The 27,145-nt window shown below is 37.6% G+C and overlaps 1 protein-coding gene across 3 annotated transcripts in view; it reads right to left on the minus strand.

Moving 5' to 3' along the window:
• The window catches only part of DNAJC13 (DnaJ heat shock protein family (Hsp40) member C13), a 147,387-nt gene that overhangs the window by 26,061 nt on the left and 94,181 nt on the right, over positions 1–27,145 (minus strand). For 2 of the 3 annotated variants that reach the window (XM_053599522.1, XM_053599521.1), the window contains 12 exons: positions 25,685–25,839; positions 24,164–24,365; positions 22,112–22,227; positions 21,185–21,263; positions 19,410–19,545; positions 16,674–16,858; positions 16,168–16,242; positions 7,145–7,264; positions 5,319–5,498; positions 4,468–4,635; positions 1,693–1,806; positions 1,010–1,126 (listed from right to left, as the gene is read on the minus strand). In XM_053599522.1, the coding sequence (XP_053455497.1) occupies positions 1,010–1,126; positions 1,693–1,806; positions 4,468–4,635; positions 5,319–5,498; positions 7,145–7,264; positions 16,168–16,242; positions 16,674–16,858; positions 19,410–19,545; positions 21,185–21,263; positions 22,112–22,227; positions 24,164–24,365; positions 25,685–25,839 (1,647 nt within the window). The remainder of the gene's footprint in view (positions 1–1,009; positions 1,127–1,692; positions 1,807–4,467; positions 4,636–5,318; positions 5,499–7,144; positions 7,265–16,167; positions 16,243–16,673; positions 16,859–19,409; positions 19,546–21,184; positions 21,264–22,111; positions 22,228–24,163; positions 24,366–25,684; positions 25,840–27,145) is intronic. The other variant, XM_053599523.1, reaches the window with a different exon arrangement.

The raw sequence follows: 27,145 nt of genomic DNA on the forward strand, positions 1-27,145 counted from the left end.
CAGCTACTCGGGAGGCTGAGGCAAGAGAATCGCTTAAGCCCAGGAGTTGGAGGTTGCTGTGAGCTGTGTGAGGCCACGGCACTTTACCGAGGGCCATAAAGTGAGACTCTGTCTCTACAAAAAAAAAAAAGAAATAAAATACACAATAAATGTAACACACTTGAATCATCTTGAAGCCATACCTACCCCTGCCCGTGGAAAAACTTGAGTTCCATATAATCAATCCCTGGTGCCAAAAAAGGTTGGGACTGCTAATCTAGACCACTGAAACTCTCCATATCAGCAAGAAGGCTGTTTCGCTTTCTTATCATTTGTGTATTTACTGGAGTAGCACTTTTTAATTTCCTCCAAAAACTTCTCCTTTGCATTCATAACTTGGCTATTTGGCACAAGAGGCCTATCTTAGCTTTTACTTGTCTTCCTCATTGAGCTTAAAGTGAGAGACAAGTTAACTAGTCCTTTCATTTGAACCGAGAGGCCACTGTAGGATTATTAATTGGCCTAATTTTAATATTGTTGTCTCAGGGAATAGGGAGGCCCATGGAGAGGAAGGCAGAAAGAAGGCAGAGAGGGAAGGGGATGTCCTGTCAGTGGAGCCATGAGAACACACATGACATTTACACATTTGTCAGTTAAGTTCACTGCCTTACGTAGGTATAGTTTGTGGCACCCTGAAACAATTAGAATAGCAACGTCAAAGATCACTGATCACCATACAGATAATAATTATAATGAAAAAGTTTGAGATATTTCAAGAATTACCAGAATGTGACAGAAACACCAAGTGAGCATATATGGTTGGAAAAAAATGGAGACTGAGAGACTTGACACAGAGTTACCATAAACTTTCAAACTGTTAAAAAACACAAACACAAAAAAGCACTATCTGAAGGGCAATAAAGCAAAATACAATAACATGAGGTACAAGTATAAAGAGTATGAATCAACTAGCAGCTTTCAGTAACAAATAATCAAAGGTTTCAGATAAAATTAAAAGCAGAGAGCTTACCTCTAGTTGGAAAGTAGGGACTTCATTATACACCCTAACAAAAATCTCCCCTACAATAAGTTCTTTGGCATGATCACTGTATACAAATTCTGATCCATAAGTTTTGTCACAATCACCCTTTTAATGAAAAGAAAATGGACTGTTAGATATAAATTAGAATCATTAATGTCTGACTTGTAAATCTATCCATGTTCAGTTTAATAATTAAACAGATAAATTACTCAGGACATCCATTTTCTAAAAAAATGTGTGGTGTGATACACATCTTATCACTGGGTACAACTCTGATTTACTGGGAAAAGGGACTGGAGTGAACAATTAAAATAAGACTTCTGTGTACAAAAACTGGTTAAAATAGAAGAAAGACGTATATAAGTTGTAACGACAAAAAAAATCTTAATGAGGGCGGCGCCTGTGGCTCAAGGAGTAGGGCGCCGGTCCCATATGCCGGAGGTGGCGGGTTCAAACCCAGCCCCAGCCAAAAACAAACAAAAAAAATCTTAATGTATTATTTCACAAAATAGAATGCTGTTCCTAAGTGGGCTAAATATTTTGGAAAAAAACTATAGGCTTAACACCAAACAGGAGAAATAGGGGGTTTCTGTTTTGTCAATAGTAAACTGCATTTCCAGAGATTCCATCAGAATAAGTTACCCAAGAATTTTATAAAAACAATAACATACTTTTTTAATCATATTTTCTTGTTGGGATTCCAGAAATTCAAGTAGTTCTGCTCTTGTAGAATTGTTCCATATCAAATAGGGACTCTCAGTGTTGCTGTTAAGCATCTTCAAAATCTAGGAGACAGAGATAACTGTTTTGTAACATTCAGTAAAAAAACATTAAAGTTATCATTTATTAAAAACATATACTACATGCCAAGCACTGTAACAGCTGTTTTAAGTATAATGGATTTCAACAAAAAGTACCTAAGAAATTCTAAGTTTTCTTGGCATTATTCATTCTGTAGCTCAAAAGAACCAAGGCTTTTGAACTAAAGATCATTTGATTTATATAACCAGTAAATGGTGAAACTGGGATTCAAATTTGAGTCTGGCTTTAACAGTTTTTACATTTATTCTGCTAGGGTGAAAAGTCAGTATTTTGTCTTCAAGTACTTCATGAACACTCAGCAAATACAGGGTGTCAGTCCCCAAAGATACCCCTAAGGTCACCATACTTAAGAAAAATGAGAAATTACAGCTAAATGTACCTTTATTTATAAAATATTCATGAGATGGCTAACATGTACAGAATAACATATGGCAACTTCAGGGGCGAATTTTGGGACACCTAATATAAGAATCACACCATACTACCTTTATACACAAATAATAGGAAAATAAAATCTAAGTCTTTAGAACGGAAATAAAATTACGGGTTGGAAGTCAGTTCGGATTTCTTGGCCACACTTAAGATTCAAAGCTGCCTAGTAGTTTTTCAGGCACACGTTCGTTATGACTGCTTAGCCATCCAGCGTGCTTACCCTGTTTAGCAATCAATTTTAAGTACAAACACAGACATTTCCTTAAATGTGTGAATAAAATCTTTTCCATTTTACATTTATAGAGCTCTGTGTTAAGAGGAAAGAGGAGGGCATCACTTCTGTCTTATACAAAGCCATGTACTTCTTATTTTCAAATGGTTAATGCGTCTTAAATAAAATGACTGAAAAAATATACGGTTAGGACAAATCATGAAACTTTAAAACTTGATTGTTTAAATGAACATTTTATTAAATCCAGATAAGCTATTCCAAGATTTAATTTTGAAGCCAGGAGCCATGGCTCAAGCTTTAAATCCCAGCACTTTGGGAAGCAGAGGCTGGAGGATTGCTTGAGGCCAGGAGTTCACGACCAGCCTGGGCAACATGGCAAGATCTAATGTCTATAAAATAATTGAAAAAAAAAAAAAAAATTAGCTGGGTGTGGTGGCACTGCCCTATAGTCCCAGCTACCTGGGAGGCTGACGCAAGAAGATCACTTACACCCAGGAGTTAGAGGCTATGGTGAGCTATGACTGTGCTACTGCACTCTAGCCTGGCTAACAAAGCAAAATCCTGTTTTAGATTAACTACAACAAAAAGTTTAATTTTGCAATGATACCATATTGTGGAGGGAAGATACCCTATAAAAGAAGTTAATTACCAACTTGTTGGTATTTTTGAAGCCACTGTTTTCAGTGAGCAAATTGTGTCACACTGATGAGCACAAAGTCCAGGAAAAGAACAAAGACAAAGAGCGGCCTCCTGAGCTCTCATCTTACTCAGGGGAACTGAAATGCATGGCCTCCATGGAGAACTATGTGGTCAGACTCAAAGAAAATACACAAGCTGCCCAAATTCTAAAAGTACCTTCAATATTGGAAATCTAGGTATTTTTTCTTAAAAAATAATAGATGATCATTAGAAAAAAACTAAAGAAAAATAGCCTATAATTCTAACATTTAGGAATAACTACAGTTAACATACTGGTATAGATCTGACAATTTATATTCACTTCTTTATACCAAAAATGAATCTAGTCTCTTAATTTTTCTTCTGAGACAGAATCTCAGTCAGTTGCCCTGGGTAAACTGTCACAATGTCATACCTCACAGCAACCTCAAACTCTTGGGCTCAGGCAATCTTCTTGCCTCAGCCTCCTAAGGAGCCGGGACTACAGGTACCCATCAAAACACCTGGCTAGTTTTTCTATTTTAGCAGAGACTGGGTCTTGCTCTTGCTCAGGCTGATCTCAAATTCCTGAGCTCAGGCAATCCACTCACCTCGGCCTCCCAGTGTGCTGAGTTATAGGTATAAGCCACTGTGCCTGGCCTAGTCACTTCATTTTTTATAAAATCTTTTAATATCCTTAAGCATTCTTTTACAATTAAAGGGTATGCAGTAATCTGCTTAATTAATAAATTTCTATAGTCTATCTAATTCTTTAATGCTATATTCTTAGATCTTTTTTTCAATGATCGTCACAAGAGGACAACAAAGATTGAGAGATCCACCAAGTCATGCTTATTTTTGCAGTGCATCTAAGTATATGTGCAGATGTATATGTGCATATATGTGTGTGTCTGCATATAGGCATTTACTTCCAGGATTTCAACTCTTGAGTCTGAATAAGCAATGGCTTATCCAGAAACAGACTCTGGGTCTCCTCACTCCCAATAGTCTGCCCATTGTGAAAGACCGTTGCAAGTTCACGCTCTTGACCTGTTCCTTTGGGACTAAAGATGGTATTATGGTAGACTCTACAAATATTTTCCATCACAGAGATTGGACGTATAGGGATAGTATCATTGGTGTACATCCACAATAAATGCAATTTCTTGGTTAGGAGAACAAGCATGTGAATATTTTCAATTTTTAGGTTTTCTAGAGCAATCACTGTTATTGTGTTCCTTTCACTACTTAAAGGATCTTGCACTAGTCATTGAAACAGAGAGACTACCTCTGAAGCACATACCTCAGTAACGCTAACCACAGCAAGTTTTCTAGCAACATAGGGTGTTAGCATGCCAGCTAAACTTTTCCTTATCGTTGGATTTTCTGGAGTTGCTTGTTCTTCTGGCAAATACCCTCCAAGGCGACTTAGAGCATAAACGCTCAGTTTGGCGAGGCTGTTGGCTACTTCCTGGTATAAAAAATTAAGCCAATAAAGTATATCTGCTACCTTACACAAATAACACAATAACTTTGTGAAATCAAAATATGGAACATATTTAAGGACCAAAAGCCAACCCAAAAGGGCAACCAAAAAGCCCCCAACATTCATGTTAGAAAGTTGATGTATCAGAATTTATTCATTTATAGGAAAGACCATCAAAATCTGTCCATCAATGTAGTATCTCAGATAACTAGATGCACGGTTGGGAAAAGGGTGGGGTATAGGAAATAGAAAAACCGACTTGCTCGCTAGAGGCACACAGTGACAATTTGAGCAATGAATGAGACTAAACAGGAGAGACAGAAAAGATATCTATCCTTGTACCTCTAACAGACAAGTACTCGAGTGTATGGGGGAGTTAGCCCCAACTGCCTGATGATATCATTCTATTACCTGCATTATGCAATCATAATTTTGCATCATAAAACTTGAGTAATTAAGAAAATATTATGCCCAGTATAAGCTACTGTAAATTCTTTTCTTCAAGCGTAAGTGGTTTAGATGAAAAGTTTGGGGGCTTAAAGAGCAACAAACTTAGTTAAAACAATTTATCCCCAGAAGGCTCTGGATAGCTAAAGCCTTGTGTGACATTAACTTACTATCAAACTATGGTGTGGGCTCAAATTCAATATTAAGCAAGTTAGAGTTACCTGCTGATTTGTTTCTTCACTTTTCTGAATGCCACTCTCTTCTAGTGTGTAGTCATAATTAAATAAAAAACCAAGCAGATGCCACAAAACTCCAGCCTGAAATAGATGTGTCTGTAGCCAGAAATCCACAGCAAAAGAACTGACGCATTCTACCCCAAGTGCAGCCACCCGTGGAATACTCTGGGAGAATAGAAATAACAAAATTAAATTACACAGTTAAAAAAAACCTCTAAGACAAATGGGTTATAAATGTACGTCAAGCTAACTAGTTTATTTTGCAAAATATTTACTTCTTTTATGTACATATGTATGAAGAATTGTATCTCCAATTCTGATTTAAATCTGACTCCTACATCCTTTAAAGCCAAAAATAAAAACAGTCTCCTTATCATGAGATACTAGAGTTACTATTTTTGAGACTACTATTGAAAGACTTGGGAATACAATTTTCCCTGATTTATTGTATTTTTAAATTAAAAAAATAGTCAATACCAACTCATAAGCTAGTTATCTTACTTAGCCACATCAATGATAGCTTTTTTGCAGGATTTTTTTTTTTAATGATTTATTTTATTATTATTTTTTTGAGACAGAGTCTCACTATGTCTCCCTTGATAGAGTGCTGTAGTGTCACAGCTCACAGCAACCTCCAGCCCTTGGGCTTAAGAGATTCTATTGCCTCAGTCTCTCAAGTAGCTGGGACTATAGGTGCCCACCACAACATCTGGCTATTTTTTGCCTCAGTTGCCGTTGTTTAGCTGGTTCAAACTTGCTACCCTCGGTGTATGTGGCTGGCGCCATAACCACTGTGCTATGGGTGCTGAGCCTGATTTATTTCTTTATAACAGAGTTTGTATCTTTTTCTTTTTTATTTTTTTTTTGAGACATAGTCTCACTATGTCACCCTCAGTAGAGTGCTGTGGCGTCAGAGCTCACGGTAACATCAAACTCTTGGGCTTAAGTGATTCTCTCGTCTCAGCCTCCCAAGTAGCTGGGACTACAGGCGCCCGCTACAACACGCGGCTACTTTTTTTAGTTGTCATTGTTGTTTAGCAGGCCTGGGCCAGGTTCATACCCACAAGCCCAGCTGTGGGGCTGGCACCCTAACCACTGTGCTACGGGCAATGAGCCAAGAGTTTGTATTTTTTTTTTTTTTTTAATGATCACAATTTTTTTTTTTTTTTGCAGTTTGGCCGGGGCTGGGTTTGAACCCACCACCCTCGGCATATGGGGCCGGCACCCTACTCACTGAGCCACAGGTGTATTCTTATCAAATATTCCTAAAGCCATCAAGTTGAGATATAGATATCTCCATCAGATTTCTTACTTCTTAGATATCCTAGTTCCAGATCAGCACCTCAATCCTATTCAATACAACTCTCATTTCTAGCCAGTTTTTCAAGAAATCTCTCCCTCTTTCCCAGTCACCTACTACATCTACCCACAGTCAACCTACCTCAACAGTTTTGGATTGGGAGGAAACCTTAAGTTCCTAGACTCTAACGCCTTTCTCCCCAAGTGCTGCCTGAATTCCGAGTTTCAGGTTTCAGATGGCCTTCTGCTATTAGATTTATTTAGTACCTGCCTTTCTTCTAATGTTCTGATAACTACTTCCCCTTAGGTATGTCATTCTAGTCTTCTTTATGGGTCAGCCTAGAAACAAAGCCTTCATTTATAGTAAATTTCTGTGAAAAAATGCTTAAGAACCAAATAATTTACTTCCAAATAATTTTGGGAAAAGCACCTGATTATAAATTGGGAATGGCTATTTGACAAGAAAGCTCTTCACTATCTTGTATCCAGAAACCATTAAAAATTAATTCTACCTTGGCAAAATACAGCACTCGACACAGATCTTTGATGATGCCAGGTATTTCTGTGATCTTTTCTCTGCATTCTTCAAACTGAGCGGCCACACTATAACATTTACTTATGTGTCCACACACCTGCAGACAACAAAATAGAGATAAAAAAAAAAAATAGTTACATGTGCATTCCTCACTCAAGACATAGCGGAAATCAAATCAGCAGAGTTGTAAACAATGCTTAATGGTACACACAATGCTCCAAAATTAGAATATTTTTACTGGATCACTAGTGTTTCTCATTCATATGTCCTCCAGATGTATGGACTGGTTGGCAAACTACAGCCACTTATAGCCCAAGGGCCAAATCAACCACAGGACTGCTTTTGTACTGCTAGGGAATTAAGAATGTTTTTTATTACTGCATTTATGGGGTACGGTATGCTGACTTTACATACAATTTGGAATGCTTCGTGTACACATTTATGATTTAATAAGAAAAAGGGAAGATGGCCGACTGAAGCCAGCTTTCCACAGAGGCTCCCGTTGAGAAGGAGAGTTAAGGGACAGAACTTTAGCAAGTAACCTGGTGGATTAGAGCTGCACTAAGAGAGAAGGTTGAAGAACACACATAAACCCGCTGAGGCAAGCTGCGACCCCAAGGATACAAACAAAGGGTACAAAATCCATCACCAAGCGGACAGGAGTCTCCTCCCACAAGAGAATGGCTTGGAGTGCCCCACAAACAAACAAGCAGAGTTCAAAGGTCCTCCCACTACACTCCACGGGAGACCCTCTAAAAACTGGACATGCCTCCCCTACTAGGGTGCCATGTCCTTCTCCTGCCAGGCATAAAATTGTATAAAACAGTATATACTCTCTACCTGCAACTCTGAGCTCCCAGCACTCCCCTCCACTCTCACTCTAAGGTCTGTAGGCCTGTCCCCCAGGAGTCCAGATTCTTGGGTGATTTCTCGAGGGGTGTGGACAGGGCCTAGACTGTAGCAGGTCAGTGCTGATTCTGTGGCACAGGAGTGAGGAGAGGATGGTCGGCTGAGACGGAACCACACGGGAGCGGCAGTGCCCTAAGGTGCAAAGCAGCAGCCGTTTTTCGGCAACAAAAGGGCTCACTCCCGGATATTCCGAAGCCACACCCCCCTTCTACCTGAGCAACCAGAGGAGTTCGGGCATCTTCTCAGGTGGCAACCACCTCAGAACAGATCTGAGACGGAAATGCAGGCACCATGGGTAAAGGGTTTGCCTGAGGAGGTACTGGCCTGGGTGGAGTGCAGGGTAGAAAACGCACACGCAGAGCCGGGAAATTCCCAGGGTGGGGCTGACCCAGAGGACCGCTTTACTGAGCCTAAGATGCACTCAGCCCTCAGGGGATGGTCAGCCTATAGACAAAGGAAGACAGGAGGCTAGAACTAGCAGCTAACCGAATACAAACCTACAGGAGCAAAGACAGAGCCTGAGGTGCAGGCTCTGGGAACTCAAAACAGCTTCACTTCTGCAGGGTTATTTAGCAGGGACAGAAACAAATTCCCACAAAGTTGTTCTGTTCTGTTCTGTCAGTAACATCAATCAGGGGCAGGGCTGGAACTGAGTGAAACCCCCCCCCCCCCAGCCTCCGTCAAGCACCTGAGGTTGTTAGGCCTCACCTCTCCCTGCTGGATAGAGGCAGAGCGCTGTGGCCTGGCTGAGCAGATATAGATTTCCTTGTGATTCAGGGAGGTGTAAAACCCTGGAGTATCTGTTCACTAGAGTCAACCGGGGCACAACCCTGAGGAGCTATCAGTGACTGGGTGTGACAGAGGTGCAAGGTGGGGAAGGAGGCATCAATCTTCCCAGACTAATCAATTGACTGGGTGGGTCCTCCTGACTTCACAGAGCACCGGAGCAAGTCATATCTGAGCTGTCACCAGACCCCTGCGATTCAGTTGCCAGAGACTTTTTAAACTATCCCACCTGAGACAGGGGCAGACTGAGACAATTTATTTGGACCTTCTGAACTGAGCCAATCGCCCAAGGACTATTCAGGTGGTGTCCTGGGTGTGTGGTTGTAGGAAGGTTTGATTTTCCTTTTCCAATTGTTGCCTGTGGTGGGCAGGGTGACTTAATTGCTAGTATTAATACACAGCTGAGACTTCAACCCAGAGTAACTGCTTCACTACTTATTGGACAGAGACCAGCTGAAAACAAGACAGAACCACTTAGCCCCACCACACCAAACAAGTTCCCAGTTTCTCAGGCCATAGCACTGTACAGGTCCTCAACAAAGCTCCAGGGGAAAAATCAAATGGCATAAAATAATCATGGGGCGGAATCAGCAGAAAAACTCTAGTAACATGAATAACGAGAATAGAGCAATCCTCCCCACCCCCAAGGAAAGATATGGCAGATGAACTGAAGATCCCATTCATAAACAGCTGGCCGAGACGTCAGAAATCTAATTGAGAATTTGGATTACAAACAAGATTAATAGAACGGAGGAAAATTTGGAATTAGAAATTCGAGGAGCAATTCAAACGTCAGAATTAGAAATTCAAGGAGAAATTCAAAAGTTCTCTCAAAAATTTAACGAATTCAAAGACAAAACCACCAAAGATTTTGACACAACAAAGCAAGAATTTGCAGCCCTCAAAGATCTGAAAAGTATAGTAGAATCCCTAAGTAACAGAGTGGAGCAAGCAGAAGAAAGAATTTCTGACATTGAAGACAAAGCCTTTGAACGCTCCCAAACTCTCAAAGAGAAAGAGAAACGGATAGCAAAAACAGATCATTCTCTCAGAGAGCTCTGGGATAATTCGAAGAAGGCTAATATCCACCTCATTGGAATCCCTGAAAGTGATGAAGTGGCCTCGCAAGGCACAGAGGCCCTTCTCCGTGAAATTATGGAAGAGAACTTTCCAGACATGCCAAGAGATTCTGAAATTCAGATAGCACAGAATTTCAGAACCCCAGCACGACTCAATCCAAATAAGACATCCCCCAGGCATATCATAATTGACTTCACTAAAGTTAATATGAAAGAGAAAATTCTCAAAGCAGCCAGATGCAAGAAATGCATTACCTACAAAGGGAAGAATATTAGAATGACTGCAGACCTCTCTGCTGAAACTTTTCAAGCCAGAAGAGGGTGGTCATTGACTTTTAATCTCCTAAAGCAAAATAACTTTCAACCCCGGATCCTGTATCCAGCTAAACTGAGTTTCATTTATGATAGAGAAATTAAAGACTTTAATGACATACATATGTTGAAGAAATTTCCCATAACCGAACCAGCTCTTCAGGATACTCTCAGACCTATCCTCCATAATGACCACTCCAATCCTCCACGACAAAAGTAAACCCACTCAGAAACTTTTGATCAAACTCCAACTTCCACAATGGTGAAAGGATTCAAAATGCCCACTGGACTTTCGAAAAACTCAATACCCAAAATTTTACCAGACTTATCAATATTATCCATTAATGTGAACGGCTTAAACTGTCCTCTAAAGAGGCAAAACTATTAGAAGCTGACTGGATACAAAAACTCAAGCCAGATATTTGTTGCATACAAGAGTCACATCTTACCTTAAAAAATAAATATAGACTCAGGGTGAAAGGATGGTCGTCCATATTTCAGGCAAATGGTGATCAGAAAAAAGCAGGTGTTGCAATTCTATTTGCAGACACAATAGGCTTTAAACCAACAAAAGTAAGGAAGGATAAGAATGGTCACTACATATTTGTTAAGGGTAATACTCAATATGATGAGATTTCAATTATTAATATTTATGCACCCAACCAGAATGCACCTCAATTTATAAGAGAAACTCTATAACAGACACGAGCAACTTGATTTCCTCCAGCTCCATAATAGTCGGAGATTTCTTTTTTTTTTTTTTTTATAGTCGTAGATTTCAACACTCCTTTGGCAGTGTTGGATAGAACCTCCAATAAGAAGCTGAGCAAAGAAATTTTAGATTTAAACCTAACCATCCAACATTAGGATTTAGCAGACATCTACAGGACATTTCATCCCAAGAAAACTAATACACATACTTCTCATCAGCCCAAGGAACATACTCCAAAATCGATCACATCTATGGTCACAAGTCTAACCTCAGTAAATTTAAAGGAATAGAAATTATTCCTTGCATCTTCTTAGACCACCATGGTATAAAAGTTGAACTCAGTAACAACAGGAATATGCATACTCATACAAAAACATGGAATTTAAATAACCTTATGCTGAATGATAGCTGGGTCAGAGATGAGATTAAGAAGGAAATTGCCAAACTTTTGGAACAAAACGACAATGAAGACACGAACTATCAGAACCTCTGCGATACTGCAAAGGCAGTCCTAAGAGGTAAATTTATAGCACTGCAAGCCTTCCTCAAGGGAACAGAAAAAGAGGAAGTTAACAACTTAATGGGACATCTCAAGCAACTGGAAAAGGAAGAACATTCCAACCCCAAACCCAGTAGAAGAATAGAAATAACCAAAATTAGAGCAGAATTAAATGAAATTGAAAACAAAAGAATTATACAACAGATCAATAAATCAAAAAGTTGGTTTTTTGAAAAGGTTAATAAAATAGATAAACCTTTGGCCAACCTAATCAGGAAAAAAAAAGAGTAAAATCTCTAATCTCATCAATCAGAAACGACAAAGACGAAATAACAGACTCCTCAGAAATTCAAAAAATCCTTCATGAATATTACAAGAAACTTTATTCTCAGCAATATGAAAATCTGAAGGAAATTGGCCAATACTTGGAAGCACATCACCTTCCAAGACTTAGCCAGAATCAAGTGGAAATGTTGAACAGGCCAATATCAAGTTCTGAAATAGCATCAACTATACAAAATCTCCCTAAAAAGAAAAGCCCGGGACCAGATGGTTTCACGTCATAATTCTCCCAAACCTTTAAAGAGGAATTAGTACCTATATTACTCAACCTGTTCCAAAGTGTAGAAAAAGAAGGAAGACTACCCAACACGTTCTATGAAGGAAACATCTCCCTGACCCCCAAACCAGGAAAAGTCCCAACAACAACAACAAAATTATAGATCAATATCACTAATGAATATAGATGCAAAAATATTCAACAAGATCCTAGCAAATAGAATCCAGCAACACATCAAACAAATTTTAAATCATGACCAAGTTGGTTTTATCTCAGGGTCTATATATACATAATCTATAAACACAATTCAGCACATAAACAAATTAAAAAACAAAGACCATACGATTCTCTTAATTGATGCAGAAAAAGCCTTTGATAATATCCAGCATCCCTTCATGATCAGAACACTTAAGAAAATTGGTATAGAATTTCTTAAACTGATAGAGGCCATCTACAGCAAACCCATAGCCAATATCATATTGAATAGAGTTAAATTGAAATCATTTCCACTCAGATCAGGAACCAGATAAGGCTTCCCATTGTCTCCACTGCTCGTTAACATTGTAAAGGGTTTTAGCAACCACAATTAGGGAAGAAAAGGTGATTGAGGGTATCCATATAGGGTCAGAAGAGATCAAACTTTCGCTCTTTGCAGATGATATGATTATATATCTGGAAAACACCAGGGATTCTACTACAAAACTCTGAGAAGTGATCAAGGAATACAGCAGCATCTCAGGTTACAAAATCAACATTCATAAATCGGTAACCTTTATATATACCAACAATGGTCAAGCTGAAAAAACAGTTAAGGACTCTATTCCATTCACAGTAGTGCCAAAGAAGATGAACTATTATCTAACAAAGGACGTGAAAGATCTCTATAAAGAGAACGATGGAACTCTAAGAAAAGAAATAGCTGAAAATGTTAACAAATGGAAAAACATACCATGCTCATGGCTTGGAAGCATCAAGATTGTTAAAATGTCCATACTACCCAAAGCAATATACAATTTTAATGCAATCCTTATTAAAGCTCCGCTGACATACTTGAAAGATCTTGAAAAAATAATACTTCATTTTATACGGAATCAGAAAAAACCTCGAATAGCCAAGACATTACTCAGAAATAAAAACAAAGCAGGAGGAATCACGATACCACACCTCAGACTATACTGTAAATCCACAGTGATCAAAACAGCATGGTACTGGCACAAAAACAGAGAACTAGATTTCTGGAACAGAATGGAGAACCAAGAGATGAATCCAGCCACTTAGCGTTATTTGATCTTTGACAAGCTAATTAAAAACATTCAGTGGGGAAAAGATTCCCTATTTAACAAATGGTGCTGGGTGAACTGGCTGGCAACCCGTGGAAGACTGACAGTGGACCCACACCTTTCACGATTAACTAAGTTAGACTCCCACTGGATTAAAGATTTAAACTTAAGACATGAAACTATACAAAAAAAAAAAAAAAAAAGAAGTGAGTGCAGGGAAAACCCTTGAAGAAATTGCTCTGGGCAGGTATTTTATGAGAAGGACCCCCTGAGCAATTGAAGCAGCATCAAAAATACACTGATCAAACTAAAAAGCTTCTGCACAGCCAAGAACACAGTAAGTAAAGCAAGCAAACAGCCCTCAGAATGGGAGAAGGTATTTGCAGGTTACGTCTCCAACAAAGGTTTAATAACCAGAATCCAAAGAGAACTCAAACGTATAAGCAAGAAAAGAACAAGTGATCCCATTGCAGGCTGGGCAAGGGACTTGAAGAGAAATTTCTCTGAAGAAGACAGGCACACAGCCTACAGACATATGAAAAAATGCTCATCTTTAATCATCAGAGAAATGCAAATCAAAACTACATTGAGGTATCATCTAACTCCAGTAAGATTAGCCCATATCACAAAATCCCAAGACCATAGCCAGGCGTTGTGGCGGGCGCCTGTAGTCCTAGCTGCTTGGGAGGCTGAGGCAAGAGAATCGCGTAAGCCCAAGAGTAGAGGTTGCTGTGAGCCGTGTGACGCCACGGCACTCTACCCAAGGGCAGTACAGTGAGACTCTGTCTCTACAAAAAAAAAAAAAAAAAACACAAGCTAGGCTAAACAAAATCCCAAGACCAGAGATGTTGGCGTGGATGTAACACTTCTACACCACTGGTGGGAATGCAAATTAATACATTCCTTTTGGAAAGATGTTCGGAGAACACTTAGAGATCTAAAAATAGTTCTTCTATTCAACTCTATAATCCTCTACTAGGTATATACCCAGAAGACCAAAAATCACATTATAACAAAGATATTTATACCAGAATGTTTATTGCAGCCCAATTCATAATTGCTAAGTCATGGAAAAAGCCCAAGTGCACATCTATCCACGAATGGATTAATAAATTGTGGTATATGTACACCATGAAATATTATGCAGCTTTAAAGAAAGATGGAGACTTTACCTCTTTCATGTTTACATGGATAGAGCTGGAACATTCTTCTTAGTAAAGTATCTCAAGAATGGAAGAAAAAGTATCCAATGTACTCAGCCCTACTATGAAACTAATTTATGGCTTTAACATGAACGCTATAACCCAATTATAACCTAAGAATAGGGGGAAGGGGAAAGGGGGGGAAGGAGATAGGGGTGGAAGGAGAAAGGAGGGGAAGGAGAAAGGGAGGGGAAGGAGGGGGGAGGTGGGCAGAGGGAGGGCGATTGGTGAGATTACACCTGCAGTGCATCTTACAAGGGTACATGTGAAACTTAGGAAATGTAGGATGTAAATGTCTTAACACAATATCTAAGAAAATGCCAGGAAGTTTATGTTAACCATTGTGATGAAAATGTGTGAAATGGTCTATAAAAGCAGTGTATGGTGCCCCATGATCGCATTAATGTACATAGCTATGATTTAATAATAATAAAAGGGGGGGGGCACAACGTAAGGGTATATGGCACACCTTTTGGGTGTAGGAAAGAATTAGAAGGACTTTAACAAATGGAAACACTGTAACCAAGTTGTTTGCGATCTCATATTAACTTGAAACACAAAATAAAATAAAAATGTATGTGGTAACATAGCATATTATGCAATATGAATATGTAATTATGAATAAATGTATGATTTTTATTTTAGTTAAATTACATAAAGAATGGTTTTTATATTTCTAAAAGGCTGTAAAAAAACACAAAAGAAAATGATTGCATGGAATCTGAAAACTTCAAATATTTACTCTCTGGACCTTTATTTATAAAATTTGCCGGTGGCGCCCAATGCACTGAGGCTGGCAGCTTTGGGCCCAGATTGGGCCTGTTGAACAACAGTGACAGCTGCAACCAAAAAATAGCCGAGCGTTGTGGTGGGCGCCTGTGGTCCCAGCTGCTTGGGAGGCTGAGGCAGGAGAATTGCTTGAGCCCAGGAGTTTGAGGTTGCTATGAGCGGTGATGCCACAGCACTCTATGGGGGCGACATAGTGAGACTGTGCCTCAAAATAAATAAATAAATAAAAATTTGCTGGCCTCTAGATTAAGGTATTTTTGTGTATCTTACTAATATGGCAGAATATCACAATTCTATTTATGTAATGTACTTCACAATGGGAGCATAAAATTCAAAAGCACTTGACAGTTTTAGCATATATTCTAAATTTTGGTAGCATAAGTAAAAAGCACATAGAAAGATAATGTTCTACAATAATCTTAATAAATTCCTGATGACTTTCTATCAAATTCAATATTATAAATGTGACAAAATTAGGCCACTAATCGTGGTAGGAGAGTGAGGTAGTAGAAGATATGTGAAATAAAAATAGCAGACTGACAAATGTTTGGAAGCTAGGTGATGGAAACGTAAGAGTTCAGCATATTATTCTCTACTGTAAGAAAAAAAAAATAAGCCAACAGATAACAAGCACTTCACTGCAGTAATACTTAAAAGTGTCACACACAGATCAACAGCATTAGTGTCACCTAGAAACGTCATAGAAAGGCATTTCCTCAGGGCTCTACCCTAGGCACAAAGAATCAGAAACTCAGGGTAGGGGTGGGATGGAGGTTAGCAACCCATGTTCTAATGAGCAATTTGGTTGATTCTCATAAAGTCTGAACCCCTGGTCTAGGGTAACTTTCTTAGAACCATGGGTTTTAGCCTCACCTGTACTGACATGTCACTCGGTTTGCTAGAACGATTCAAGACAGCCACACAGCGACTAAATGCCTCTTGTAACACCTAGAGACAAAGAAGGCAGCTATTAACTCTCCATTTTGACTTGAAGTCTAATCCTTTTCTAGTAGAAATTAATCTTCTAATGTTACTTATTTGGTACACAAATGTTTGCTCAATTAACATTTGTTAAATAAACAAGTAAACAAAGGACTCCCAAAAGTTTCTTTTTCAGTATTCCCCATAAGCCACTTTGTAAGTAGTACTACCTTTACCAATTTTGAACTGAGTACTCTGTAACTCACATTATGAAATAAAGCTTCATTTCTACCTTTAATTTTAGAATAACAATACAGAAAATATTATGTAAACTGCTAGAATAAATTTAAACAAGAAACTGTATCATCTACATTTGTACTTGGTACACTCTCTGTTGTCAGGGCTTATAATGTGTCCAAACCAGCTTAATGATAGGCACAGAGGTTACTCCATATCACCTCTATTCCATTCTCCCTTCTGAGCTCTTCGGCATTGAGGGCTGAACAGTTAACAGTATGGAAGGCCAGCTCTGCAGCAGCAGGCAACAATGGTGATTCTTTTGAGAAAAGGAGGTCATCTGAAGTTTCCATTGTTATAGTCCTAATTAACATGGGGTATCCTGCATATTTATAAGGCTGTAAATCTGAAAAACACAAACATTAGTGTTGAGAAAACAAGACAAAAACTGATCATGCCCAGGTTTTAATTTTGACACCATGTTCAATTATGTTACCTTGGAAAACATAAAAATAAGACGTTTAACTTCTTAAAAGTCTTCTAATTTCAGTTTATAAAAAAATTAAAATTTCCATAGTAGAAAAATCCCTTGAATTATTCCTTTTTAGAAAACTTGTTCAATTTCTCTAAAATGTATCCACTAGAAAATAATATTTTCTGCAAAACTAACTGCCCCTGGTATATAACTGTTTTGGTCCTTTGCAGAATTTTATGTTGTCCATGTGATCTCTGTAAATTTTCACCTAGTCACAGACAGCAAGATACAGCAAATGCACCAGAAACTGAATTAACACTCATGATCATATGTACCTCTTTATAAAGAATAAAGATTCTGAGGAGATGTTTTATATCAATCTTTCTAGACAATAAGTACCTTTTTCTTTTCTTTCTTTCTTTTTTGAAACAGAGCCTTAAGCTGTAGCCCTGGGTAGAGTACCATGGCATCACACCTCACAGCAACCTCCAACTAAGGGGCTCAAGCGATTCTCCTGCCTCTGCCTCCCAAGTAGCTGGGACTATAGGCGCCCGCCACATCGCCAAGCTACTTTTTGGTTACAGCCATCATTGTTGTTTGGCGGGCCCAGGCTGGATTCGAACGCGCCAGCTCAGGTGTATGTGGCTGGCGCCTTAGCGGCTTGAGCCACAGGCACGGAGACGTAAGTACCTACCTTTTTCTATATTATCAGTTTTCTGAATAGAATTTATTACTAGAAATACAAAAACATTAAATTATGAACTATATTTAGCTAATTCATGTTTCAGTAAGTATATTTAAAAATAAAAGCATATGTATGTGCCCAATTACTCTGTTCTTTTCTTCTTTTAAAACCTTTTAGGCAGAAATATGCAAATGAATTGGCTGTTACTTTAAAAATAACTCTAATTTCAATTGAAATCTACATAAAGCTTTTCACCTTTTCAAGATAAGTAAAAATTTGCCTTAAATTGAAACTTATTTCTAAATTGGCTTTTAAAAAATGGTACTCTGGAACTGGTCCTAATTTTCCTAATATGACATATACATACATACATGTACGTGATGAGAAAAAAAGAGTAAATTAATTTTAAGTTCTATCAGATCAGGACCTCTACCCTAGAGCAAAAGCAGACGACAAGCTCACTAACAGATATGGTTAATATAGTTATCAGCCATTAAAAAATAACCAAGGGTTTTGAAAATGGTTTCTAAACTCATTCTGATTAGCAGAAAATACCATCTTTTTTTTTTTTTTTTTTTTTTTGTAGAGACAGAATCTTACTTTATCGCCCTTAGTAGAGTGCCGTGGCATCACATAGCTCACAGCAACCTCCAACTCCTGGGCATAGCGATTCTCTTTCCTCAACCTCCCGAGCAGCTGGGACTACAGGCGCCCAGCTATTTTTTGATTGCAGTTTGGCCAGGGCTGGGTTCGAACCTGCAACCCTCAGTATATGGGGCTGGTGCCCTACCCACTGAGCCACAGGCGCTGCCAGCAGAAAATGCCATCTAACTAAAACGATTTACACTATGTTCTTTTCAATTCATCTGAAAAGTAAATCAACTAAATAATCACTGCTCTCTTAAATGATCCAATTGCTAAATACCCAGGCTGTCCCCTCCAATAATTAAACTGCAACTCCATCTCTTAACTTTAATTATCTAACTCTTCTCATGCTTATCTTGAATCCCCATTGTTCTCTCTTCCTTTTCTGCCAACATCATCCTGTAGCAAACTGGTCTCCTGCTTTGTGCTGTAAGCTGAGTTCAGTTCCCACGTCAATGGGACATCTGTACGTCTGCCAGATTGAACTCAACCCCTTGTTCCTGACAAAATCTTAAGTGTTTTCAATATACTCTTGGATTTCTGGGCTGCTACCATTAGGGCTATCAGAAATGGCTCTACAAACATGTTGGACAATCTCATACCCTGAAATTACAACTAATATATGTACACCAGTGTTTTTCAAACTGTCCCACAGGACCAGAGGGTCTTTATAGGTATAATAGGAAACAGGAAGTGTGAAAAGAAGTATATGGTCATTCGAAAATTTTGTACTGCTTTTCAAAAACCTCAACACTCTGGTTTCAATCTTGAGAAGCTTTTGGAGGCACTACATAATGACTAAATAATCCTTAAATTCCAGATTCTATTTTGGATATCATTTATTGTATCTGCTACTAAATGGTAAAACACAAAAACCAACCAGATAACTCCACGGAAAGAAACATCACTCAGGAAGAAACAATAAAACCTGACTGGCAATGCAAAATATTGGAACACATAGGTACCAAGGAGAAGCTGTAAGACAAACAACTCTGGGTCTTCTGAATTCCTCTTTGGCCTCTATAATGTGATTTTAAGAGTCTTTTGAAATAATAATTTTATTAAAAAATCTATTAATATATGCTGAAAAACAGATAACCTGGAAGGATTAGCTGGAGAATAATTTAAAATCTCAGAATAACAGAGGCTTACCTTCTTTATGACGGTTGAAGAGGATACTCTGTGTTTTCAGAATTAAAATTATGTTCTCTGGATCTGGTCCATCCACTATTTTTGCTGATTTGGTACATAAAAATTCATATGCTTTATTTACTTTTTCAAACATATCCTGTATGTAACCAAACATAATTAAATTTTAATTTGGAACCTCTCAAATTACAACTTAAAATAGGACACAGCTGGTTTGTATTTTACTAATAACTTTAGTTATTATTTTTTATTTTTTGTATTAAGGAATTTATTCTAACTATAATCCAACTGCTAAACTGTTAAGGTGAAAGTATGTCCTCCCCCCAAATAACATATAATGATCTCAATACCATTTACTAAAAAATTCTTCAAATAGACCATATTAAACTCTCTAGCTTCTGGCCTAACAAAAATTATGATAAGAGCTATTGTTTATGCCAGGCACTGTGCTAAATGCTATTAGTTCATTCATCTCAAAACAGCCATGTGAGGTATACTATTATTGTCCTCATTTTTCACATGAGGACATTGTAACTTAGAGATAGTTAGTACCAGTTGCTGGCAACACTAAGATTTACAACCAGATCTGACTCCTAAATCCATGCTATTAAACTACACTATTTGATGTTCCATTAATCTATATTTTGATTCCTATGTCAGTATCATGTCGTTTTACTACTATAGCTTTATGAAGTGTTTTAATATCTGATAGATTAAGCCTGGTAATTTAATAACAGATTTCAAAATTTTTTCTTACCTTGTTTTTTCTCTCAGATAAATTTTAATACTATGAGGTTCTCAAAAAATCCCAGGCTTTTGACTGAAAATGGCTTAAACAGAAAAGTGGCATCTTTTCAATGTTAAGCCTTCCCATTAAGGAATACTGTGTCTGTTTCCAACGAAAACAATTGACCTTGAAACCGGTGGAAATTATTCCAAGTTCCTAGCAATAGACTATCAGTCCTAGTTTAGTGGTTCATCAGTTATCTTTTATGAATCGTCATTGGACAAAGTGGGATTAAGGAATGCTGAACCAAGGGGCCAAGTGTGGTAGTTTACACCTATAATCCCAGCACTTGGGAGGCCAAGGCAGGTGGATTGCCTGAGCTCACAGATTCAAGACCAGCCTGAGCCAGAGCAAGACCTCATCTCTAAAAATAGCTGGGAGTTGTGGTGGGCAACTGTAGTCCCTGCTACTTGGGAGGCTGAGGCAAGAGAATCACTTAACCCCAGAAGTTTGAGGTTGTTGTGAACTATGACATCACAGCACTCTACCAAGGGCGACAAAGCGAGACTCTGTCTCAAAAATAAAACAAAATTAAATTAAAATTAAAAATTGTAATAAAACTAAAATTTTTAATAAAATTAAAATTTGAACCAAAATTTCTACTTCTTCAGAGTGATATGAAGTTACATGGCCTTAGAAAATATATATATATCCCAAAGCAATCTCAATAGCAAAGGTATCACCTACAAATAAATTAAGTTTACCCACATTCCTAATTTTCAATTATTCTTGTTACTTTCCAATAGAGTTAACAGATATGGGTAAGGAAAGAATAAAACCCATAAGTTACTCGTCACAAGGGCAGCTCTTCTGGTAAACTGAGGTAGAACCACCTATACACAAAATATGAACATGTGGCTAGAATTTTATGAAACATAAACTGGGCACATATTATAAGGCAGATACTGGCACAAAAAGTGATCTCTTTTCTTTCAATACTACAGCAAAAATAAATCCATCCCAAAGCTCTAATTCCAAAGGCAGTACCTACCCTCCCTTCGGGATTCTTATCGGGGTGATACTTTTGTGCAAGTCTGAAGTAAGCTTTTCTAATCTTGCTCTCATCATGCCTGTTAAACAGGAAAACTTTTATGAATACGGTGAGGTACAAGAAAAAAACACACAAATACCTAGAATGACATTTTAAGAACCTTACTTGTTATCAGGAATTATATGTGATCATATATTGGGCATCAAACTAAACCAATAAGAATTACAATTATTTCTATATGTTATCTTTACAGGTGAAAGATAAAACTTAAAAGTTCCCTATGCAAAGTTACCATTCATTTTAAATTGTAAAATCACATTTAAGGATTTGAAGAACTAAGAAACAGTTTTTAAAACACCAAACTAACTAAATTTCCAAAATGCAAATTTGACCTTTATATTTCTAAGTTAGTAAGTCAGTCTTGTCAAAAATGTACAATTTTAATCTACACTTAAGAAAATGTCTTTTAAATCATTTTTCTCTAACATATCCAGTCTACTATTAAACTTCAATGATAAATTAATAAAGTAAATCTGCATTCTTTCATAATCTGTCATTTAGTATCCAAGGCACATTATTATTAAATATCTTCCTCAGACATAACACAAATTGCCAGACATGGGAGAAATCAAATATGTGAGTGACTACCACATCTATGACCCGGGGCCAGGAACTCTAATTAATTTCAATTAATAGAGAACAATGAATGTACTAGAAAGAACAGAATATAATTTGGCTAACAAATGTGTAATAACGAAAGATGAATGCATAGACATAGTTCCATATGATTATTCCCATAGCTATATATATCATACAATAGGCAAAAAAAATTTTAAATGGTTGGTTTAAATGTAAGTTAGTCTGTGACAGTAATATTTTATGATAAGGAGGACATTTAATATTATAAAATAACTGAAAATAACTCACAGTCCCTGTCCTTGAGGCAGATTAAGCACTTCATAAGCATCATCTATTGACATTGTAGGTGGCTTCTTTTCTACTTCCTTCTTCCAGGCATCAAGGGTATCTTTTAGAAGCTTAATCTTAAAAATAGGTTAAAAAAAAAACAGATAATCTCACTCTCTTGGCCTAGGCTAGAGTGTCATGGCATCAGCCTAACTCTCAGTAACCTCGAACTCCTAAGTTGAAGCAATCCTACTGCCTCAGCCTCCCAAGTAGCTGGGACTACAGGTGCCTGCCACCACACCTAGCTAATTTTTTTCTGTGTTTTAGGAGAGACAGGGTCTCACTCAGGCTGGTCATGAACTCTTGAGCTGAAGTGATCCTATCGCCTCAGCCTCTCAGAGTGCAAGGATTACACGCATGTATCTATTAAAGTTATTACTTTAAGTACTACTATTCATGTGCAATATTTACTTAAAATGACACTTTTAGGCTACCCAATTAACACTTTCTGACATACAAATAAGCAAAATTGCCTTCTTAGCACTATTATAGAGTTGGGTAGTAAGGTATTTATCCTAAGGCTACATTATCTACTTTTTTTAAATGATTATTTTTTGTTCTCTGCCAATTTGTTTCTACCCTTAGTTTTTAAAGAAACATTCAGAAAATATGAAAAACTTTAAAATTAGTAGACAATACACTATCATCAGAAAGCAAACACCTTCTTATGAAAGTGGAATGCTTCTCAAGGTGATCTGACACATAATTATTAATCAGCATGCTAGCGTTCGAACAAATGTAAGAGACAGCGAACACAAGGCGTAATATTATTACTGGGTAGCAAGAGGGACGAAAAGAGCTAATATTTTTTGCATGTTTATATGCCAACAGGCTATGTACTTAAAGGAACGCAATGTATTTAATTCTTGTATAAAATTCCAGTAATACAAGAAAACAATGAGATTCTGAGAGATAGCTGCATGTTTGCCAGTTAGTAAGTGGTGGAGCTAGATTAAAATCTAGGTCTGACTAAAAAGCCCATACTTTTTCTACTATCTCATGTTGAATCCTCAACAAGTACCAAAGATTACCTGGCTTTATTTGGTCATTGCACTGTAAAGAGGAAGTGACCTGTGGTACAAACGACAATTGTCCTAAAATCTTTCAGATTGCAAAGGTAATAGCGTAACTTCTGCCACAGTAACAGAAAAACATGGGCACCTAGACCCCTATAGATATCCCCAAGTCTTGAATTAAAGGAATCCCACGGACACTTTGGGTAGGCAGATAGCACATACTTCTTTATAAATGAGTAGGTCACACTTAATGCCTCTTAATGTGTCCCAGGAATTACGCTTATGTGAATTCTCATTTAATCTTCACAACTACCACCTGAGATAACTATGATAATATTATTACTATCACCATTTTAGAGATGAGAACTTAGGCTTAGAAAAGTCAAGCCACACGATGAATGTTAAATAGTTATGTTTTTTAAACTCTTTTTTTTTTTCTTTTTGCAGTTTTTGGCCAGGGTTGGGTTTGAAGCCCCACCCTCAGTATATGGGGCCGGCGCCCTACTCCTTTGAGCCACAGGAGCCACCCTAAATAGTTATTTTTTTTAAAGGCCCAAAAGAAACTCAATCCAAGATTGGCTAACTCCAACATCCATGAGCTTACTCCATCTGCTGTAAAGACAAGCTTTCAACAAGCTATTCTGGTATATAATTACGTTACCTGCATGGACTTTGTTTTGTCTTTCTCACAAAAGATCAAGATTGTAAAGTTATTAACACTCCCTTAAAAACTTAACTTTCACAAAAAAAAAAAAAAATTACCTTTCGGTTTGAGACTTCAAATACGTGTGTACACACTCAGTGTTACACATGTATTTGAAGTCTCAAACCGAAAGGTAATTTATGTGTGTACACTCAGTGTTACACAGTGTTTAGTTCTGAAGAGGGAATGCTAAGGAAGCTATTATCCTTATTATCACAAGAGGAAGAAATAACCAGAAGGAATTAGAGGCTATATTTATAGCTTATGAAGACACAGATCAAATTGCTGACTTACCGGGTCTTTAATTGGCCAATCTGGAAAACGGAGTGTATCACAAAGTTGTTTGAGGTAATAAATATTACAAAATAGTTCATTTTCTAGTTGTGGATAGCTGATAACAGGGATGGGACAATATTGATAAAGTGCTCTCGTGTTACTCTGAAGACGAGGTGTGAAATCAGCAAGATGGGCAGCAATCTTCTCTATCATGAGGCGCCTAAAATTACAAAAGCTTCCATTCATGCATTATGAATTATTTTATTTTAAAGAGGAAGTTAACCATGCAAGAGAATTACATAGATTACCTTCAGAATAACTCAATTATTAGCCTAAAATGAGAATTTAATATATTATTCAAGGTATCCTAATGTACCATGTACATTACACCTTATTTTACCATGTAAAAATAATAGAAATAAATTTATCTACAATATCTGTACAGATCATTGAGAGACTGATATGCCCAATCCTTCCCATTACAAAAAAAAAAAAAATCAGCCATTATGGTATGATTTGGGTATGGCACTTGAATTTGTGAGGGTATAGACAGAGAACTCAAGCTTGCTGTTATCCCAAAGCAGCTCACCACATGTTAATTATTTAATTAACTTAATTGTACTCTGGGATCTGGCTTTCAGCTAAGCAGAAATTTGGTTTTAGTCAGCACACAGATATGCCTTTTCAATGTGGACTCATATTAGCCAATGTCAGAAGAAAAATGACTATATAAAAGAACAGTGTTGCTCAATATTCCGATATAATTTTTCTCAATGAAAAGTATGACAAAATATATTCAAATTGATGGCTAGCACATGCCAAGCCTATAGGTCAACCTATCCAACAAGTCAAATGATAACTAGCAGGTAGTATGTAGAGTGTGAAATCAGTCTGAGGAGGGTGAACACTTGACTCAGAAGGTCTAATGCTACTTAGCTAAGAGGACTGAGGGATTCTCCACAGAGGCAGCCTTGACACTGAATCTATGAAGTGTCAAGTCAGTTTCTGGACAGAGGCCTCTCCTTTTCCTCAATTTCCACAGGCTTCTCCCATGGCTTCCTCTCCTAAAAGAACATTGCTTAACAATATAAACCTGCAGGTTAAAGACAAAACATGCTGGCTAAGAAATACTCATTCTGCAATTATTTTGGGTATCTCAGATCGGATCAAACTATATGGTTATAGTTTTTAAGTAGTGGAATATGGTCCTATTTCCAAATACCTAGGAGGTTTGTCTTGACTTTATATATTCCACATATGTATTACCAGTTCATTTCCTAAAATCTTACCAATTTTATAAATTAAGAAGCACTGGTGGCAGTATTCCTTAATCTTATGTAAAACGTTATTAAGTTAACAGAAATTTTGTCAAGTTATGTCAGAATAGAAAAAAGCATTAAGACATTGTGAAAACCTCTCACTTAATCTGACATCAATGATTGTTATCATTTCAGACTAACGGAAACATTTAATAGAAGTCAAACCAGATGGCAAGTAGCAAAAATTCTGAGAATAAAATACAATCAACTGGTAATTTACCTCATTTCACTGCTCCAGATTGCTTCTGGGGTATCAAATTCTCCCAGAAAAATCTCAGAAAACTTTTCAGGTTCATAATTTTCTAAGTAACAAACCATTGCTTCAGGTAGGATATGCCCAAGTATACTTCTTTGAAAAATATCTTGTCCTTTTGTCTTTAAAACAAAACAAAATATAGTTAGAATCAGCATAAAGTTACTTTCAATTTACCAGTAAGTGATTTCGGGTTTAAAATTTTAAGAAAGAAAACTCAATTGCTATTATGCTGTGGGAATTCAGAGAAGCATGACAAAATGTGAACTGGAAGATGCCTGGTCCAAACTGGCTAGCAGGGCAGAATCCACAGCCTAAGCCCTGCTGCACGCTTCACTTCAAGTGTCAGGTGCTGCCAATATTATTTAGGCTGAATAGCCTTAGAGCATGGGTAACACCAATGGCTAACACAAGGAAGATCCGGCGAAGATTTAGATCAATTATCCTGCAATACATTGTTTTTGTTTTCAAAAACCAGTCACTCCAGAAGATCTTAAAAAAACATGTCCTCATGTAATGTGGCTAGAGTTTACAAAGAGAATTTCTATCCAAAATAATTATGAGTAACTAAATTCAGAAGTCCTAATCTCTGGCTAGTCAAATAGAGTTAGAATAATGATCATGCGAGTTTGGACAATTAAGTCTATAAACTCATCCTAGAAAAAGTGATACATACCTCATTGCTGAATATCACTGTGGTCAGCAGATGGCGAAGGGGAGTACTTTGAAGCAGACTGTGCTAATATTCAGCAATGAGGTATATAGCACTTTTTCTAGGATGACTTAACAAACTTAATCGTCAGACCTTGTACAACCACTGCTTTGATAGCCATTCGAGAAAAAAGTTTCAAGATTGCTTTGAAGAATAGACCAGGCACTATGAGTCAGTGCATAGCAATTAAGTATATAGCACTTTTTCTTTTTTTTTTTTATTGTTGGGGATTCATTGAGGGTACAAGCCAGGTTACCCTGATTGCATTTGTTAGGTAAAGTCCCTCTTGCAATCATGTCTTGCCCCCAGGTGTGGCATGCAACAAGGCCCCGCCTTCCTTCCCTCTCTCCGCTTTTTCTCCCCCCCCAATAACCTTAATTGTCATTAATTGTCCTCATATCAAAACTGAATACATAGGATTCATGCTTCTCCATTCTTGTGATGCTTTACTAAGAATAATGTCTTCCACTTCCATCCAGGTTAATACAAAGGATGTAAAGTCTCCATTTTTTTTAATAGCTGAATATATTCCATGGTATACATATACCACAGCTTGTTAATCCATTTCTGGGTTGGTGGGCATTTAGGCTGTTTCCACATTTTGGCGATTGTAACTTGAGCTGCAATAAACAATCTAGTGCAAGTGTCCTTAAGATAAGAGCATTTTTTTCCATCTGGGTAGATACCCAGTAATGGGATTGCAGGATCAAATGGAA

The sequence above is a fragment of the Nycticebus coucang genome, chromosome 8, assembly GCF_027406575.1.
Source record: "Nycticebus coucang isolate mNycCou1 chromosome 8, mNycCou1.pri, whole genome shotgun sequence".
Taxonomy (NCBI): Eukaryota; Metazoa; Chordata; class Mammalia; order Primates; family Lorisidae; genus Nycticebus; species Nycticebus coucang.